At 37.5% G+C, this 19,254-nt stretch overlaps 1 protein-coding gene across 1 annotated transcript in view; it reads left to right on the top strand.

Annotated features, from left to right (window-relative positions):
- rdgB (retinal degeneration B) overlaps positions 1-19,254 on the top strand; it is a 597,535-nt gene that overhangs the window by 44,004 nt on the left and 534,277 nt on the right. Inside the window, exon 3 of the mRNA XM_090373500.1 lies at positions 12,983-13,186. Coding sequence (XP_090229626.1) covers positions 12,983-13,186 — 204 coding nt within the window. The remainder of the gene's footprint in view (positions 1-12,982; positions 13,187-19,254) is intronic.

Genomic DNA, 19,254 nt, shown 5'->3' with positions numbered 1-19,254 from the left:
GTAACTGATTTAGAATGTTGAGTGTTTAGCTGTATGAAGGTTACTCTGTTTAAGTTAAATGGTTTAAGGTGTACTGCCATAGTAGAATCTCATTTGGTATGTTACCTTTACTTGACAATACACAGGGCATTTGCTGTCCCTGTTAGAATGATCCGCTGGTAGCTTCTGCACCTTGCAGTTTTTCACAGATTGGTGAGGATTTCTTTTTTGTGCACAAGTCGTGGCCACTTTTTGCACAGTGACCACAGGTGGGCTGGCTTTGGGCACAGGTGTGTGTGTGTGGTGTGCTCAAAGCAGCAGCACCTGAAACATTTGGGGACAGCCACATGCTCTCTAAAGTGGTGGCTGCCCTAGTTTATAAATACTCTGTCTTGCTTATCGCTGGTGACAATTCTACTATCCAGTTGTTGAAGTTTCCTGATTTGGCTTTTGTGCTGAATTTGTGGGTGACTAAGCTTGCTAGGTCCTCTGCCAGGTGGGTCAGTTGGAGGTTTCTGCAGTACAGCTCACCTTGGAGGGCAGCTGGCTGAGATCCTTGTCAGTGTTGAAAATGATTATGCTAGGACCTTGCATTTGGGAGGCAGGGTTTCTAATCAAAGCGTCTGGATTTTCTTGTTGAACATTATTTTTGTGGCATCCTGTTTTGTTTGCGTCTCTATAATGAGGCCGGCGTTTCGTGTCTTCCTGACTGACTTAATTTTGGTTTGTTTAAAGTCAACTGCCAAATTGGTTATCACCAGGATTTTTACTTATTCGCTGGTGGTGTGCTTGTCCATATTGGCAGGGCGGAGTATAACTAGATGTGGTGTGGGCAGGAGGGTCTTGCACCCTGTTGAAGTTACCAAGGTTGCAGGTTGGTCCTCCTTAGGTGAGGTCCTCAGCGCTTGTGCATGAGGGAGCAGACTGTTGCATTTGTTTTGCTCCCCATTGACTGTAGAGCTTCAAGTTTGGCTTTACACATTCACAGTCGAGATTTGTCCGGAGTAGGACAGTTTCAAGTTTGGTTCAAATGTTCACAATTTTGCCTCCGAGTCCAGTAGTGATTTTTTTGCTGGAGTCCTTCAGCGGATCCTCAAGTGCAGTTCTGAGGGATAAGTTCTTTTCAAGGATCGTCCCTTCAGGAGCATTGGATCTAGCGGCTCTTGTTGTGTTCCTGATTATTTTCATCTGTATGCTCCACCTGGGAACTGGGGGGTTCTTGAGTGTCCCAATTTTCTTGTTGACATCTCATTTTTGGGCCATTTTGTTTTTTGGACTTACGCTTGGTTTGGGGTGCAGATTTCACTTCATCTGCAGCCTCAGGTTGGTCTGCACCAAAAGGAGGAAATGCTGCAGGCACCTGTGCTATAGTGTTCAGCAGAGCTGCATTTTCAGCGTCTCGTGGTATTTTCACAAGGTTTGGATCAGCTAACAGTTCCGGACAAACAGGTGTAGGATGCCTATGTAAATGGCAATCGAAGATATGGAGAAAGAAAGTAACTACAAGTTCGTAGCGTATTTCTATGCCAAGAAATTACGAAATCAGAGATTTGGCTAACCCCACAGATCATGCAGCAGAGGGGATACCAGAATTCAAAATTCACTTAGAAAGCTGGGTTACATTTTTAGTAGGTTTATGTCTCCGAACACGTAGTGATATTGGTGTCCGTCCCAGATGCACAGTGACTTTTAAGTTTAGAGTTCCACGTGGGGGGAAAGCACTGATAAGATGTGGTATTTAATGTTCTGCTGTAGAGTGGGTAGACAGAGTGTTCAGTCCTAACTCTATCTAGCAGTTCCACACAAGAGGAGCACCCTCCCCAATCTAACCAGTTTTGTATGTGGTACCGCATTGTATCAGAGCACTCCCTATTACAGTATAGTGAGCGGTATGGTGACCTGTTTCACTACAAAGGAACAAGTAATAACTTGGAAAACTGGTTGTTCAACCCTCAACATTCAAAATATCTCACCATTGGATTCCACTGAAGTTTATAAATATTCTTGCACACTTTTCTGAAACTTACTGACAGTCACATGATTAGCGCCAGAAACAACAACAGAACAAAGGCCTAAATGGTAGGGGAAGAAGAGCAATATGGCTGCCAGCCAGTCACTGTACTTTTTGGACACAGTTTCTCGATCAAGTTTAAAACCACTTGGACATAAATAAATCATCATGAAAAAGATTTATGCAACTATTCAGTTCAAGTAATTACTCCTATAGTTATTTCTATCAAAATCAGTTGAATGTTATGGTTCCTACATTTATTCTTAATTACTCATCTGTAATCTATATACTTGGGCAATAGCGAAAGTAACGCTAACATACAGAATTTTTAATGTCATCGTAACTTTGGTTTACCTTGTTCAGTCTTCAAAACTTTGATGTCCGCAGAATGATGTCATTTGATATCAGCACCAAAAAACATGCATCTGACCAGAAGCTAGTCAGCACCACCCCAAGCTATTTTAGAGCATAAAGTGTGTCAAGTGGCACCAGGGGTCCCCCCATCTCCGTGTTGATTACATTGTGAGTGTACCAGTTGACTGGAAATGCCAGAGATTTAAAAGTGTATGGACATTGTATGTGTTGTCATGTACCGTTGTTCTTCTGTTCCTTTAGCTGCTGGACCCCTGATGAGGCCCAACATTGTCCACCTTTGCCCTGTGTAGGCAGACCAGGAACCCAGTAGACTTAGTTACTCTGGCAGGTCCTGCCGCTTAGTTTCCTGAGATTTCGGTGGCTAGGACCTAAAAAAAAAAAAAAAATCGTAATATGTATGTGTATATACTCATTTCGCTTGTCTGTATAAAGCATACATTGTATGCCTGTACACACCGCTGGGAGATTTGGTATTACTTAGATGGATAGGCTGAGACTGGGAATTTATTTTGATTGTTGTTAAGTTTAGTGTGTGGGGGCAGTCGCATTGTATATAGATAGAGTAGGAGGGGGAGACAGAAAACTGGGGAGGTAAAGATAGAAGTATGGGAGTGATAGAGGAGGTGCCCCAGTTGGTCAGTGACGCATGGGCCTCACCTCTGGTGAGGGTTGGGGGGAGACAATGTGTCTCCTCCCTGCTGTGGTAGGGTTGGAAAGGAATTGAGTCAGGTGCTCGATTCTTAACGAGGCTTTGATGGCAGCGAAGCTGCATGGTTCAATTCTGTGTGACCCTTTTGCAGGTTCAGGATTGAAGTCAGTCACAGAGTTGTAGACCATGTCCTTTTATTCTCGTTGGAGGTATGAAAATTGTTGTGGGAATAGTAGTTTGTCCCATTTTATATTGTTGTTATGTTGCTTGTTCCATCCTTAGTTGGCCTTTGTTACTTGTTCCGTTTTGGTCTGCAGGTCTTTCTGCATTTGTCACTCCATTTAGTTTCCAGTTGTGTTGTTATTTGCTTGTTGGGCCAGTGTGACTCGGCATCATTTCACAGAATCTGTGAAACAGTTTCTGCACAAATTCAGTGTATGCCCTATATGGTTCTTTATCGTCCAGGATGAATTGCTCCTGGTCCTTCGGTGAATGTTGTAGCCTTGTCACCAGCTGGCAGCGGATGTCGTCATATTGGTGGCAGTCAAACATTAAGTGCGACCAAGTTTCTGGATCGCCACAAGTACAATTTGGATTTTCATTTATTCCTAGGGTTGTTAGTTTGCCGTTTAAGGCACCATCTCCTGTGAGTAGGTATGTCACAAACTGACCAGGTGCATACCAGGCTGGTAATTTAGGAATCTATCTACATTTGGAAAGAACTTTGTTATCCGACCTTTGATGGAGACATTCCGTCTTGCCTGCCATACCTGCAGCAAGTGGGTCTGGAGTCTTCTTTTTTCCACAATGTGGTTATTTCCTGGATCTACATTGAAGTCAAGGTGTGTACAAGCATTGCCTTTAGCGAGCTTGTGGAGGGTGCCTCTCCTCACCACCTCTAGGTGGTGCGGAGAGGCACCCTCCCCTTGGACCTAGAGGCACCCTCTAGGTCCAAGGGGAGGGTTCCAGCGATGGCTTGCAGGGTGTGTGTGCTCACTGTGCTGCAGGTGTGAGTAGCATGATTCTATGTATGGAATCAAGTATTCTTAGGTTTGCAGCTGTGCTGGCCTTTTTGTACCGGGCACCAGCTGTGTATGTCGTGATTGGTAAGAAGGCTGCTTTATAATAAAACATCATCGTTCTCTGTTTAAGTCCCCAGTCTCTTCGGGCAATTTTGTTTATTAAGGCAGTGCAGTTTCTTATTTTTCTTCTTACGTAGTTTAGGTGTGGTTTGAAGGATAAGCGGGTATCCAAGATGACACCCAGGTATTTTAGCTCTGTGCTGAGCTTTATTGTTCTAGTGCTAATTTTAATTTGGGATGGTCTGCGGGTGTTCAGTGTTCCCTTTAAGAGTATGGAGTTGGTCTAGTCGGTGAGATTTGTAGTAAATGATGTGTTGCCCAGTCTTGGAGAATTTGCATGCACGGTTTGCCAGTATTTCCAGTTGTGCCCTGGAGTTAGCTTCTATTATCAGGATGAGGTTGTCCGCAAAGGCTTGTGAACAGACCCCTTCCAGATCCTTGTTTAGAAACTTCCTATATCTTCCTCCTAACTCCACTAATCCATTTGGGATTCTTTGAAACCAGACTTTCTCCAGTCCAGCTTTCCTAACAGCGAGTTACATTTCTTTGATTTTTATGTTCACAACTTCAGGTGGCTTCTGTTTTCTAGTCACACGAACCAGCTGGTTGAGATGCTGAAGCTTTTGCAATCACTAATGACCTCTCCTAAATTTACTTACCAGAATACCAGACAATCCTAACCACACAGTCGATGGGAGTGGTCCTCTAGGCACTCAGATCATAACTTTGTAGTGGTGGTCGTTTCTCCGGTGGAGTCTTTCTCTCATGGGTATTCTTAGCCTTATTTTGTTTGGCATTACAAGGATACAAAATGGGTTGATCTTTGAGATTTTGATCCTTTTCTTTGGTTGGATTACTGTTTTAAATTTTCTGATGTCAATGTTTGCTCAGATCACGTCATTGAAATTATTCTTTAGGAGGAAATTATTTATTCCACAGTCCACCTTAAAATCTCTTCCTTTATCCGAATCTCCGTTTTCCAGTAAATTTGCTAAAACTGGTCAAAATAAGAATATTGCATATCACAATTTGCTTGCATCCAAATCTGTGCTTTATTTTCTGCCTATACCAAAGTTCACAACAATTGTAAAACAGTTATTTTGAACAGGGTAAGATTAGGAAAAAAACTTGCACCTTGTCCAAATGGTAGTTGAGCATTCTGTTCTTTTGCCAAAGCTATTGCGAAACTTTTGCCTGTAAGTATCCCACCTCGTAAAACCTAATGGTTTTATTGAATCCTCAGCTGAAGATAAAGCTGAGTTACTAGCATCCTACTGTTTCTTCTAACTCTTTTATTGATGATCCTGAAAAACCAATTTCTATCATTCCCAGTACATTCCACTCAGTGCCTCCTGTGGTGTTCCTTCAAATGGATGTCAGAAGAATTTTGAAGTGTTGATTCCCAGAAAGCTCCAGGCCCTATTGGTATTTCTCGACTTGTTCTCAAAACCTGTGCTCCTTAGCTTATTCCTCTTCTGTGTTGTCTTTTACACTTACTTATTCCATCTGTGTTTTTCCCTTCTGTTTTAAAATTTGATCATATCTAGCCAGTTCCTAAAAAGAGTGACAAATCCCCCCCCCATTCAATTATCATTCCATTGCATTTACTTCTACTCTTTCTAAGGTAATGGAGAAATCCATCAACCAACTCCTAAACTATCTAGAAACTTTCCATCTGATTAATTATTACCTGTATGGATCCCGTCAGTATCAATCCACTGGTTACATACTGCCTTATATTATTCATCTATGAAGAAATTCAATGGAAAAGTTTGGCGAAACTCAAGCAGTTGCTCTTGATATTTCTCAGACCTTTGATCATGTTTGGTGTAATGGTCTTAACAAGCTGACTGTTTTTTGTAATTGGGTATCAAGCTTTTTTCTGACCTCTTCCTAACAATGATGGTAGATGGGTTTCTGTCGTCTAGTTTTTTCACTGATGCTGGGGTTTCACTTCTTTCTTCTACTCTTTTTCTCTTTTACATTAATAGACCATAGCTTTGCTGATGATAGCACATTGCATTCCACGGTCTAGTTTGAGAAACCTTGCCCTGCACAAACAGCTTCATTTTCTCAAATATCCTCCAATTCCTTAACCCCTTCATGGATTATCCCGAGATATCACGTTTTTAGTTTTTAAAGTTATTTGGAACTACACGAAATATCTTGGGATACAATAATATCCGAAGCAAACAATGATACTTCCAAATTTACGATTGAAACGTATTTCCTCAGACAATTATCTGGCTAATTTTGTATTAGCCAGATAAATCCCGAGATTTCTCGGGATTTTCTTAGGCTGGCAGCAGACGACTGGCTTTCATTTTACTTATATTTACTTATTGTACAGCAATGTCAGAACACTAGTGTGCATTCCTATATGCCGCCAGTAAGCAAAATAAAATTTGCCATCCTAAATGCTGAATACCGAAAGCATTAACCAATTAGAGAACAATATCAAAAAATATTTCGATGCCCTCTTGAACTGTGCACGTAAGCGACGCTTACGTGCACAGCATATACATTGCCAGATAGATTAATATCAATTCCCATTTCTCTTACATTTTTCACAGCAAAACATGCTTATATAAGTTTTTTTTTTTTTTTTTATGAATTTAAAAAAGCTATGGTAATAATGTAATTGTGTAATAATAATACAAATTTACGTAATTTGTATTATTATTATGGTGATATTGACCGAAGAAAATAATGATGTCAAACAAAAAAAAAAATAGTTTTATTTCAAAAGCATATGAACAAAAGAAAAAAATAAATAAAAACACTGCACTAACAGAAAATACTTCTTTCAATTTCATTGCGCTATTGAGATTGAAAGAAATGATTTTTGGGATAATTTACAGCGGTCCACATTTTGCTGCAATGATCTCATTTCAATAAGCTCTTAATTTTGCAAGTAATCCTAAAAAAATTTCTTTCAATTGCAGTGCAGCATAGTGTTATCTAAGTAATTCAGGCTTATATTACTAATAGACAATAATAGTAACTACAATTGCTGTTAATTATCTGTAATTAATCTTAAGCCCTAGATTACCTGTAGGGATGGGTTACACAGTTATTGGGTATAAGTTGCATTTTACAACTTAATCCACTGCACACATAGTCCAAAGTGAATTGTATTCATTGGCAGGCAATGTGTAATGAGCGATCATCATGTATGGTTCATTACTAAAGAGTGATCAGTAATTTCACAGTTGGAGATGATTTAATTCTTCAATAATAGTGAAAATAGAGTCAAAAAGTATTAGCGTATTAGTTGAGGCATATGATGCAAGAAAGCAAGCTTATACAGCATCAGCAAAAAAAAAAAAAAAAACCCCCCTTCTCAATTTCACCCATCCAGTCACTCCAAATGTTTGTGTAGTTCAATCTTAAATTTATTTAAGCTATTAACTTTCACAACAACAGATGGAAGTCTTTTCCAGCAATCAATTACTATTCCTCAATTTGAATCTATGTCCCCCTCAGTTTCTTAATCTGAGCAAGTGGAATTATCCCGTCAGCATTGGACCTGCTCAAACCATTCAAGGCCTTAACACTACAATCAGATCACCTCGCAAGTGCCTAGTCTCCAAATGCTAGAACTTGCAGAACTTAAGCCTTTCTTCATAAGCACACACACCCCTTTGTTACTCTCACCAATCTTCTTGCCCATATTTGTACTCGTTATAGCAACTATACATCCTTCCTAAAATGAGGCCTCCAGACCTGTATACCATACTCAAGGTGTGGCCTGACTATTGCCTTATACAAAGGGATAATCACCTCCTTTTCTCTGCTAGCAAAATTCCTATATATCATTGACAAAACTCAATGTCCCACTCAACCATCCCTTTATCCATTGCAGTAACTTGCCCTCAATGCCATACTGCCCCAATTTGTACAGCAGTCTTCCATGTGTAACAGTATCAAAAGTTTTACTGAAATCCAAGTATATGATATCAAAATTATTTTTTGCGTCCAGTTCCTTTGTGACCACATCGTAGTATCCAGTCAAATTGGTCAGTCAAGACTTCCCCTTAACAAACCTGTGCTGTGTCTGAACTATTACTGCTGTCTTGTCTAGATGATCCTGTATCACTTCTTTAACCAGTGAATCCATTATTTTCTCCGGAACAGAAGGTAAACTAACAGGTATATAATTATTTGTGTTAACCTTTGAACCCCCATTGTGAATTGGGGATACATTTCCACATCTGCAGTCCACGGGAACCTCCCCTGACTCTAAGGATGCTCTCATAATTATGGCTAAGGGTTTGCTTACTTCCCTTGCTGTTTCCTTCATTATGACTGAATAGATTCCAACTGTCCCAGTTGCCTGTTTTTATGTTTAACTTCAACAATTTCTCCTCCACTTTGCTCACAGTTATTACAAAATCATTTAGCTCCCTGTTAGAGTTTGATAAACTTCTGGCATTCGTCTCCTTGAATAACTCCTCATGTGTGAATGTACATGCAAAATACTCATTCAGTTTATAAGCTACTTGAGCAGGATCATTAATAGTCGAACCATCTATGTTAAATGGACCAATCTGATCCATCCCTTTCCTTCTAGAATTTACATAAGTAAAGAACCCCCTTCGCTGTTTTTCTTTGTATCCTTTGTCAAAGTTATCTCATAATCTGCCTTAGCCTGCCTAACCTCCTTTGTGAGTTGATTACCGACTAGCTTATATCTGCCATAGGCTTCTGTATTGCCTGATAATTTATATGCATCCCATGCATTTTTCTTCTCTACCATGAGCCTCATTAATTCATCTGACATCCATTTAGGCCTAAACCCCGAACAGTATTTCTTAGTTGGTATGAAACGCCTAGTAGCCTCCACAATTAAGTCCCTGAAGGCTTCCCATTTAGAATTCACTGTTGGTAATATCATCAGACGATCCCACTGTATAGAATTTAAAAACTGTCTGAGACCACTATAGTCACCTTTACGAAAACAAAAACCCTTCCCTTTACTCTTGATGGTAGTTACATCTTTAAGTAAATTCCACATCAGTACACTGTGATCACTGTCACCTAGTGGTTCCTTTATATGCAAATTCTTAATGCATGAATAATCACTGCTGATAATCAGATCAAGAGTATTACTCCCTCTGGTTGTGCCTCGAACAAGTTGCTGTAGAAAACAATCCTCCATTAAATCCACAAAAGTCTTACTAGCGAACGAGTGACCAACCCACGAGTTGCAATCAATACCTGGAAAGTTAAAATCCCCCATTACTAGACATTCTGATATACTGGCCCCTTCTATTTCTCTGCACAACTGTTCATTGTACTCATCAGAGTCATTACTCCTGTAACATACTCCTACTCTCATTTTCCCTTTCCCAGTGTTTAGCCACACCAAACAGACTCAGCATTGCACTGTTCACCCGTGTCAACTGGATGCACTTTCTTAGATTTGATGTGTTTCTTAGCTAATATCATAATCCCCTCCTCCCTTCCCCCTGTCTATCCTTTCTTTACACATTGTACTCCCCAAATTCCAATTCTGCACTGCTTATATCTGTGTGACACCATGTCTCTGATATCCCAACAATATCTGCCTTTGATGTCTTGATCAGCATTTCAAATTCATCAATTTTATTTACTATACTTCTAGTATTATAGTGCACATGCAAGTATACATGCACCTCTTAGTTACCCTAACACAGCCCATGTATTTACTTTTTCAATGATGACTCCCAGCAGCTTTTGAAGCCCCCAGCAACTTGCTGTCAACCTGCTGCTCATTACAATAGAAGCAGTGCAAGAATCACTTTCGCCTTTGCCTGCAGTTACCTTTAATCTTTTAGTCTGTGAAACCCCCAATCTAGCAATTTCCGACCCTCCTAACCCTGCCTCAATAGTATCAGCAAATATTCTTGTACCCTTTCTATTTAAGTGTATCCCATCCCTGTAGAAGCAGTCTCTCCTGTTAGCAAGCACAGATCATGCTGAAAAAAAATTCAACCCCATGAGTCTTGCTAAATCTCTCCAGGGCCGAATTGATTGGCTCTCATCATTTACATCCTCCTATCATGTCTGGGCAGAAGTGTAGACACTTTCAAATTTCATCCTAACTCGTGACTTTATTTCAGCATTGATCATACTTGTTAAGTAAATCTGCAGATCTCTTACTCTGAAGGTCATTAGTGCCAACATATACAGCAATATCACCTTTTGTGCCATTAAAAGATATCTGCCCTACAACATCAACTTTTGCCCCTGGCAGACATATCCTGGTGCTGTTCCACCTATACTTTTTGCATGATATATTCATGGAGCAGCAGTGTGTAGCACATGCTTCTTGATTAGACCGGGGTTCGAGCCCATGACCACCAAATACGGAGTCTGCGGAAAGGTCAGGGAATGACCACCACATATCCCCGGGGCAATATGGCCTTAGTTCCTAATGCTCCTAAAAACCAAATAACAACAATAAGTACACTCTATTAACACATTCACTGCCTCAATGCATATATGCATAAAACAGTAGTCTAATCCTTTTGCAGTAATGCTTGTCATTTGTTTATCGATTTGGCACACAAGTTTTATTTATTTTTTGCTGTTAATTATGTTTAGATGTTAATTTATGTACATGAATAAACGTTTTATAAAATTAAGATTTGTTCTGATTGACAGCTCACTAAAAAAATGTTTGCTTTTAGCAGTGAATTCCAAATTTTTAATTTGCGATTCAAGACCAGTGAAATTATTTGCCAAACAGAATGTATGTTGTTAGCAGTGATTTCTAGCCAAGATGCAAATATATTTTTGATCGTATTTAAAGGGGTAAAAATTAAATCGTGAAATGAAAAGTTTGAAAAGCTATCATGCCACCTCATCAGAATGGAATTAAGAGTACTGAACATTGTTGCACGTTGCCGCTGAATGCCCATGGGGTGTTATTGGCACATGTGAGAGGATATAGTTGGCACTGCAGTATATATATATATATATATATATATATATGCAGAGTATGTTTCTAGGCTATTGAATGAGTTTTAATATGTACAGTAAATTTTTGACTTAAACTTAATTGAAAACCGTGTTGTTTGAAGCTGTGCTAAGCGAGGTATTGCTGTATATCCATCACTATCTACACTTCCCTATGTAGGGTAGAATGAATAAGTCAGTTAAGTGTGAAGATGGAAGTGTAAATTACAAATAAAGACAGAAAGCACAAATATACACTTTCTTATCAAAAGCTTATTACCAATTAAATGATTTGTGAAAATCAGAATATTATCCCAGGTTAGCGAAATGAAAAAATTTCTATTTCAGTACATAGCTTAATTAATGTACACATTAATTAAACATAACACTTTGTAGTGATAATTTAAAGCAACCTAAAATAACTGACTATTTAAAATTATAATCATATTACAAAGTCTATTTATAGATTATTTCAATATTGCATAACAGTCAGTATTTATGATCACTTGCACCAGTTTCTCCCAGTGCTCTCCTCTGGGCGGCTGTAGCTTCATGAGTTTGCTGTTTTGTAACTGGAATTTGTTCGGGTTCATTTTCCTCCTCCTTGGCAAAATTATCAGACTAGGCAATTTCTACCTTCTGTTAAAGCTGTAGTAACTACCCATTTATAACAGATTGTACAAACAAAAAGGCCAAATAAACTGAAAACTGCTAATTGTTTTATGGTTTTGACCTCCAGAAATGGGCTTTAGAAAAATATCACAGAGGCCTTCAAAATTGATTTTGATAAATAGTGAAAATAGTGCATTTTATTGATTTGAATTGGTTCTTTGAAATTTGATTCTCTAAAGTGGCGATTCTAATGCGATCATTCTCACTGTCGCTTACTGTATATTGAACTATATGTATATCTTTAATTTTTATAGATAGTTTAAAAAAAATCAATAAATACTTCAGTATTTGTAGATAGTGATGGGTATACATATTTATATATCCATCACTATCTACACTTCACTTTGTAGGATTGAATGAATAAGTCAGTTGAGTGTGAAGTTGGAAGTGTAAATTATGCCAAAAGCTAATAGAAATAGATAGCAGAAATATGAGAAATTGTAGTGTGAAAAAGAATGTGATATCCTATATGTTATGCTGAATTGTAAAGCCAGTTAGAGAGGAGTGACCTGTAAAGTCAAAATGATTAAATTAATAAAAGCAATGGGGCTAACTTGTCCATACACTGTGAGTTATACTGCTTTCCCCTTTTATTCTTCTTATTAGCCATATGGTGCAGGGAAGCTTGAGCCAAAAAAAAAAAAAAAAAATTTGAGTCACCCTGAGAGGGTGGGGGGAGATCACCAAGCCCATACTCACCAGATGTGAGCCCCTTTTGATCTCAATTAGTTTATTCCACAGATATGGACAAGTATAGAAATGCTGTCGGTGATGCATTATCAGGTGTAGTCCACTGATGAAATACCTGATCATGTATCAATATTACTTTTGTTAACATCAAATTTAATTGCATATTTGCTCTAACCCTTTTTTCGACTTTTAGCCAAATTTGCCCACCCATATCTGATGCTGGCCACTATTGCTTTTATTAATTTAATCATTTTTACTTTACAGGTCACTCCTCTCTAATTGGATTTACAATTCAGCCTATAATTTTACTTAATTCGTTATAATATATGGAATATTCACATTCTTTATTTTTCACACCTACAATTTTTCATATTTTTGCTATCCTTTTCCTATTTTTTTGTACATAATTTACATTTCCATCTTCACACTTAATTGATTTATTAATTCAACCCCACATGTATAAATTTTGCATCGTTTGCTGCTGCTTTGCACACTCAGTTGCATTCGTCATATCTTATTTATTTTTATCTTTATATACTCACAGTTATTTATTCCTTAAATTTTCTTTTTTGTTTTGGTTAGGATGGTTTAAAGCATTGTTGCCTAAATCAGCACTGACAGTTGAAGAAGAAGCATGGAATGCTTATCCTTATACTAAAACTCGTTATACCTGTCCATTTGTAGAAAAGTTTTACCTTGAAATCGAAACCAAATACTTTAATGATTGTGGTAACCAGGATAATGTTTTTCAGCTATCAGGCACTGAATTAAGGAATAGACTTGTTGGTAAATATACTGTTTTTAATAAGTGTGAAAATCATGTCTCAATGTTTCTTTTATGAAAATAAATAAATTTTGGTTGAATATTGTTAAATTTATTTTCTGCACAGTATAAAACTCATTCTTCAAATTATGGAATAAATAATCAAATAAACAAGTTAAAAGACCAAGTTGAAAGTTTAATATTGTTATAATGTTAATATCTGTTAAATCAGATGTACCAAGCCTTTTGATTATTTTGAATTTATAATAATATTACACGTTACATAGGTTGACAAAGGCTCACAAAGACCTGGGTATTCTCTCTAAATCCAGATTTAATTTAGCTCTCTATGTTAATTATCTCTTGATAAAATTCACAGAAACCATTTTTGATTTTAAAACACTTGCATGTCTTCTGTCCTTAGTTAATTACTGAATATTTTTATATAATTGTAAAACTAGACATTCTTATGTCTACAGATCTGGAGGCCTCATTTTAGAAAGATGTAGATCTGGAGGAATGGGTGCAGAGAAGGGAATGAGATTGGTCAGGGAACCAAAGGGTGGTCTTACCAAGTAAGTCTTCAGTGCAGCATCTGGAGACTAGGCACCTGTGAGGTTGATCTGGTTGCAGTGTTTTTGGAAGGCTTTGAATATATTGAGCAAGCTCAAGGCTGATAGTATTCTTACTTTTGCTGAGACTAGCACGAAAGTGTGGTTAAATTCAAATTAGAGAGGATGGTCAGGGATGGCTGATTGTTGGAACAGACTCTGCTTGCTCTTTTAAACTTTTTTGCAATTTCAGAAAATAGACTTCATTTTCCTGGTAATCTGCTCATCTTTTGAACCAAATGTTAGATAGACATTTTTTACAGGTATTAGCTCTGGTTTTTGTGCAGTATACCCATTCTTTTTGCAATATCAGGGAATATGCTCAGTTTCCTTGCTATGCTTCACAAAATCACCTATCAAAGTTCAGGATCCTGAACTTTCATATTTAACTTTGTTTACAGAGAAAGGTGATTGTTTTTTATTTTCACATCATGTCACTCGGATGGTATATCATCATTATAAAGTTTGACAAAGGCTCACAAAAACCTAGGTATTTTATATTAATCCAGATTTAATTTTGCTCTCCGTGTTAATCATCTCTTGATAAAATTCACAGAAACCATTTTGGATTTTAAAACACCTGCATGTCTTTTTGTCCTTAGTTAATTATTGAATATTTTAATATATGTGTAAAACTGAACATTGTTATGCCTTACCAATTTGGGCTGGATTTGCTGTCAGTAACTTCAAAAAACTTTCCTCCCTCTGATGTCAGTTTCTTAAAACGTACTGAGGGAGTAAAGGGCTGAGGGAGTCATTTCAAAAATGACTATAGCTGAATTGTATAAACTAATCTTCATTTGAATTTGTTGATTTAATGACATTGGCTCTAGCTTTTTCATATGATCAGAATTATTTTGATCTGACTTGTAAAAGAATTGGTGATATGCATTGCATGTAATCCAGAATTAATAATAACACTAACAAGGAAAAAAAAAAAATTGGTTCTTATATGTATTTTGTATGCTGCAATAAGTGGTGTTATTGTTTTTTTTTTTTTTTATCTAATGTCAATATACAAGGGTGACTCCAAAAGTTTTTGTAGTCGTATAATTTTATTAAAATTACATACTTCAAATTTTTACAATTCCTCAAAGTATTCGCCCTTAATATCTATACAAGCAACTATCAAAACATTTTGACCAGTCTTCTTTGGAGGTAATGTTTATTCCATCGATGAAGGCCTGAAAAGCTGCTTCATCCCTCTCAGAATTTTTTCCCTTTTAGTAGAATTTTGATTTTTGGAAATAAAAAGAAATCACAAAGTGCTAAGTGTGGAGAATAAGGCATTGTCATGGTGAACCAAGATTCCTTTTTTGGGTCTGTTTGAATAATTTTTTTCAAACACTTCAGGAAGATGTTTAGTAGTCTAGCCTTACAATTTTTAAAAATGCACCTTTTTCTCAAGGAACAAGCAACCATTTATTTTCCAACACTTCTGGCTCGGCAAACTTTCTTGGGTGGAGACTTAGAGCATCAAATGGCTGATCGTTGCTTTGTTTCTGGATCAAAATTGTATATTGAAATTTCATCACCCTTAACAATATCATAAACAGCCTTGGATTTACCTTCGAACTTTTTCAGCACAAAATGCCACCATTCAACACAAGCAACTTCTTGATCATCATTCAAGCTGTGAGGCACTCATTTGCTCACAAGTTTCTTGTACTTTAAGTGATCATTAACAATGGTAATGATTGCTTCTGATCCAATGCCCACATCTTTCTCCAGCTGCTGATATGTAATTCTTCAATCTTCTCTCGGTAAAAATCTCACCAAGTCAATTTTTTTAGGCATGACTGCTGTCGTTGGTCTCCTTGAGCGAGGTTCCATTGAACCAATTAAAAATTGTTCTAATTGGTGGTGCATGATCCCTAAAACATTTACAAACCTTTCATTGGATTCTTTAGCAGTTAGATTAGATTTAAAATCGTAGAAAATCAAGACATGTAGACTTTGACGATTAATCTCCATTTTGGCTTATGTAATCTTTAAAAAAACAAGCACCTTGTCAACAAAATTGTACCCTCCAGCAATAACTGTTTGAAGGATTTTAGTGAAATTTGTCATTTAGGGTAAATAAAGAACATAGATTTTAATGGTACTATTTATTTTTATTATTTAATATTGATTGGTAAATAGTCAGTGTTTTGGCATAACCATTGTATTTACAGAAATTGAAGATCATGTTTTTCCACCATTTATTTACATTTATTACAAAAGTGTTTATCAAAGCTATGATATATATCAGCCTCTAGATAACAAGACAAAACAATACCCTTGATCTCATTATCAGCAGCAATTCTTTGTGCATTAAAGATCTGCAGGTAAAAGATCCATTGGGTGGCATTGAACACAGTGTACTGATGTGGAATTTACTTAAAGACCTAACCTACTGTCAAGGGTAAAGGTTTCTGCTTTTGTAAGGGTGACTACAGGGGTTTCAGACAGATTTTTAAATTAATTCTGTACAGTGGGACCATCTGATGATGTTATAAACAGCAAATTCTAAATGGGAAGCATTCAGGGAAATAATTGAATGAATATTAGATGAACTGATGTGGCAGGGAAGAAAAATCCATAGGATAAATATATGAATTATCAGGTGATATAGAAACCTGTGGGAAATATAAACTAGTCTGTAATCAAATCATAAGGAGTTTAGGCAAGCTAAGGCAAATTACCCGACGTGTCTGGCAAAGAAAACACAGTAGACTGCTTTACTTCTATTAATAATAGAAGGAAGGGATTGAGTCATATTGGTCCATTTTATGTTGATTATTCTGCTCAGGTTTAGGGGAGGGGGGTGATGCCAGAAGTTCATCAAACTGTAAAAGAGAGCTAAATGGTTTTTTGTAACAGAGGAAAGTGAAAAAGAAATTAAAGTGCACCTGGGTTGATGGAATCTATTCAGTTATATTAAGGGCGGTAGCAAAGGAGGTAAGCAGACCCCATACCCATAATTATGAGAGTATCTTTGGATTCTGTGGAGGCCCCTATGGACTTGGTGTTTGAATATATCCCCGAAAGGAGGACCAAAAGGTGACATGAGTAATTACAGACCATTTGGGCTTTTGTTCCAAGTCAAATAATGGAGTTTTTGTAGATTAATGTTATTAGTGGAGTCCTCCAGGGTTCATTGCTGAGCCCATTGTTGTTTGCTGTATTAATGTTATTGATGAGGATATATCAGGCTTGATGTCTAAGTTTGCAGATGGTAAAGGTTGGCAGGGTGATTAATGGCAGTAATCGGGATAAGCCTACTGCAACAAGATCTAGAAAAATTAGGCCAATGTGCTGAGAAATGACAGTTCAAGATTAACATTGACAAACACAAGGTACTGCATATGGGTAGTGTAATCCCTGATTAATGTACCAACTGTCTGGTACTACACTCAGTGTAGTGGAAAATGGAAAAGATCTGTGAGTATTGTGCAGTCAGATATGAAGTTCTCAGAGCAGTGCATACAGTTACCAGGATAGTTCATGGCGTTTGCCAGTGATATACAGGAATTTTGCTAGCAAGGATAATGAGGTGATTATTCCATTTTTCAGAGCAACTATATAGGCCACACCTTGAGTACTGCAGGTGGTCTTACCAAGAGGTCTTCAGTGTTGCATGTTGCAGCATTCAGAGGCTTGTCACCTGTGAGGTGATCTGGTTGAAGTGTTTTGGAAGGCTTTGAATGTATTGAGCAAGCTCAAGGCTGATTGATATCCTTCCTTTTGCTCAGACTATGTATGTAAGGGTTGATAAATTCAAATTGATGGAGGATGGTGCAAGATAAAGATAGATATCTAGAGTTTTGCTTGGAGCCAGAGGGTGGGTAATAGTTGGAACAAACTTCCCTAGACAGATTATGGGGGGGGGAGAGACAGGTGATGTGGGTAATTTTTTTTTTTTTTGTCTAAAGCTTTCTTTGTTGCATCATTTGCCACTACTAATACTATAATAGGGATTTTTTTTATTTTATTTATTTATTTTTTTTTTTTTCAGTTTGCTGTGGCTACCAAACAAAGGTGTAAGTTATCTCCAGACTTGTTTTGTTATGTTTGTGGATATATGGATCTGAAGCAGATAAAGTATAGGCACTGCATTTTGCAGTGCATATGAAGCCTGTGGATGATCATGTCAAGCTGTGGGCACATTTCTGCTGTGATAGTTGCAGGTCAGTATTAGAGGGATTGGCCTCAGTAGTCGTACATGTTTTTGTTTTTTGCTGTACAGTAATACCCCGAAGTTACGCGATAGGTGGGTCCGACGAAAATCGCTTCAGTCGAATTCGCGTAAGTCGGGGTACAACTTTGTATATAAATACATATAAATTTTGTTTAATTGGGACCAAGGACTAACAAAAACACTAGTTTAGAAGAAAAATATTAATAAAATTGCAGTTCTTTATACATATTAATACAAAATATGTATTAAAAAAATAAATGACTTACGTAAAAAAGTTATGTCGATGGCTTCATAAAATCTAACAAATTCGTCTGACGACACAGCGCCTTCTTTTTTTAAACCAAATTTCTTCGTAGCAAGCTAATAATTTTTTATTCCTTGCTTTGTAGCTATAACGCGTTCTTCGTTGGAGTCTGTGTTCTAAAATTTTTAAGCCCTTTTCAATTGAGCTGAGACCTTCTGTCAAGTTTGCAATTGTCATGTGTTTTTCGCCGTTGCCTCATTTAGGCCTGTAGCACGTGCAATATCACATGGTCTTTAATTTCGCTCAAAGCGCTTCACAATTTCATATTTTTTCTCTATCGACAGAGGCGGACTGGCCATAAGCCTTGCCGAGGAAACCCTGGTGGGCCGGAGTGATTTTGGCCATAAACCATAGTATGAGGCCACTATAAATTTCCCGGGTAAGAATTTTTGACCCCGTCCACCTCTGTTTATCGATAATTGCTTTTCTTTTTCTCTCTCTGAATCTGCAGTGTCTTACGCATAATACGCATAAACAAAGCTGCGCGCATGTAGCAACTGAATAAACAACACCATAAAGGCAGAGATACACTATTAACACCTCACATTTCTAGGGGTTACTACCATAAAACAATAAAAATCCAGTTGCATTTCTGCTAGTGGAATCTGTTATAAACTGGTAGTAAACTCGATCTAATTGCATACCGATAGCTGGAATTGTGTTGGTTTTTACGTTATTATGGTGAAATGTGTTTCCCTTTCACTGATATAAAAAACATAAATACATTTTCTGAATCTTCTCTTCATTCCTATCGTGTTGCGTTCAGTTGGGGTGATTCTGCGTTCGACTGCCATTTCTTGTAAACACAGGCGAATCGTCCATAAGCCAATTCGGTTCGTGTTATATTATAAGATATCGTTACCGTATTTATAAATAGTGTATGATCGAATTCGTGTAGTGTAAACACATGTTATACGAGGACTGACTGTATACGGCTCGACCGACGCGATCCATTTCTCTCGTGAAAACGATGTAATTTCCGACAAAAGTTGAGCA

This window comes from Mastigoproctus giganteus, chromosome 5, assembly GCF_048544385.1.
Source record: "Mastigoproctus giganteus isolate SK-2022 chromosome 5, ASM4854438v1, whole genome shotgun sequence".
Classification (NCBI taxonomy): Eukaryota; Metazoa; Arthropoda; class Arachnida; order Uropygi; family Thelyphonidae; genus Mastigoproctus; species Mastigoproctus giganteus.
Note: the sequence above shows the minus strand (reverse complement) of the source record. Positions and strands in the feature narration are given on the sequence as shown.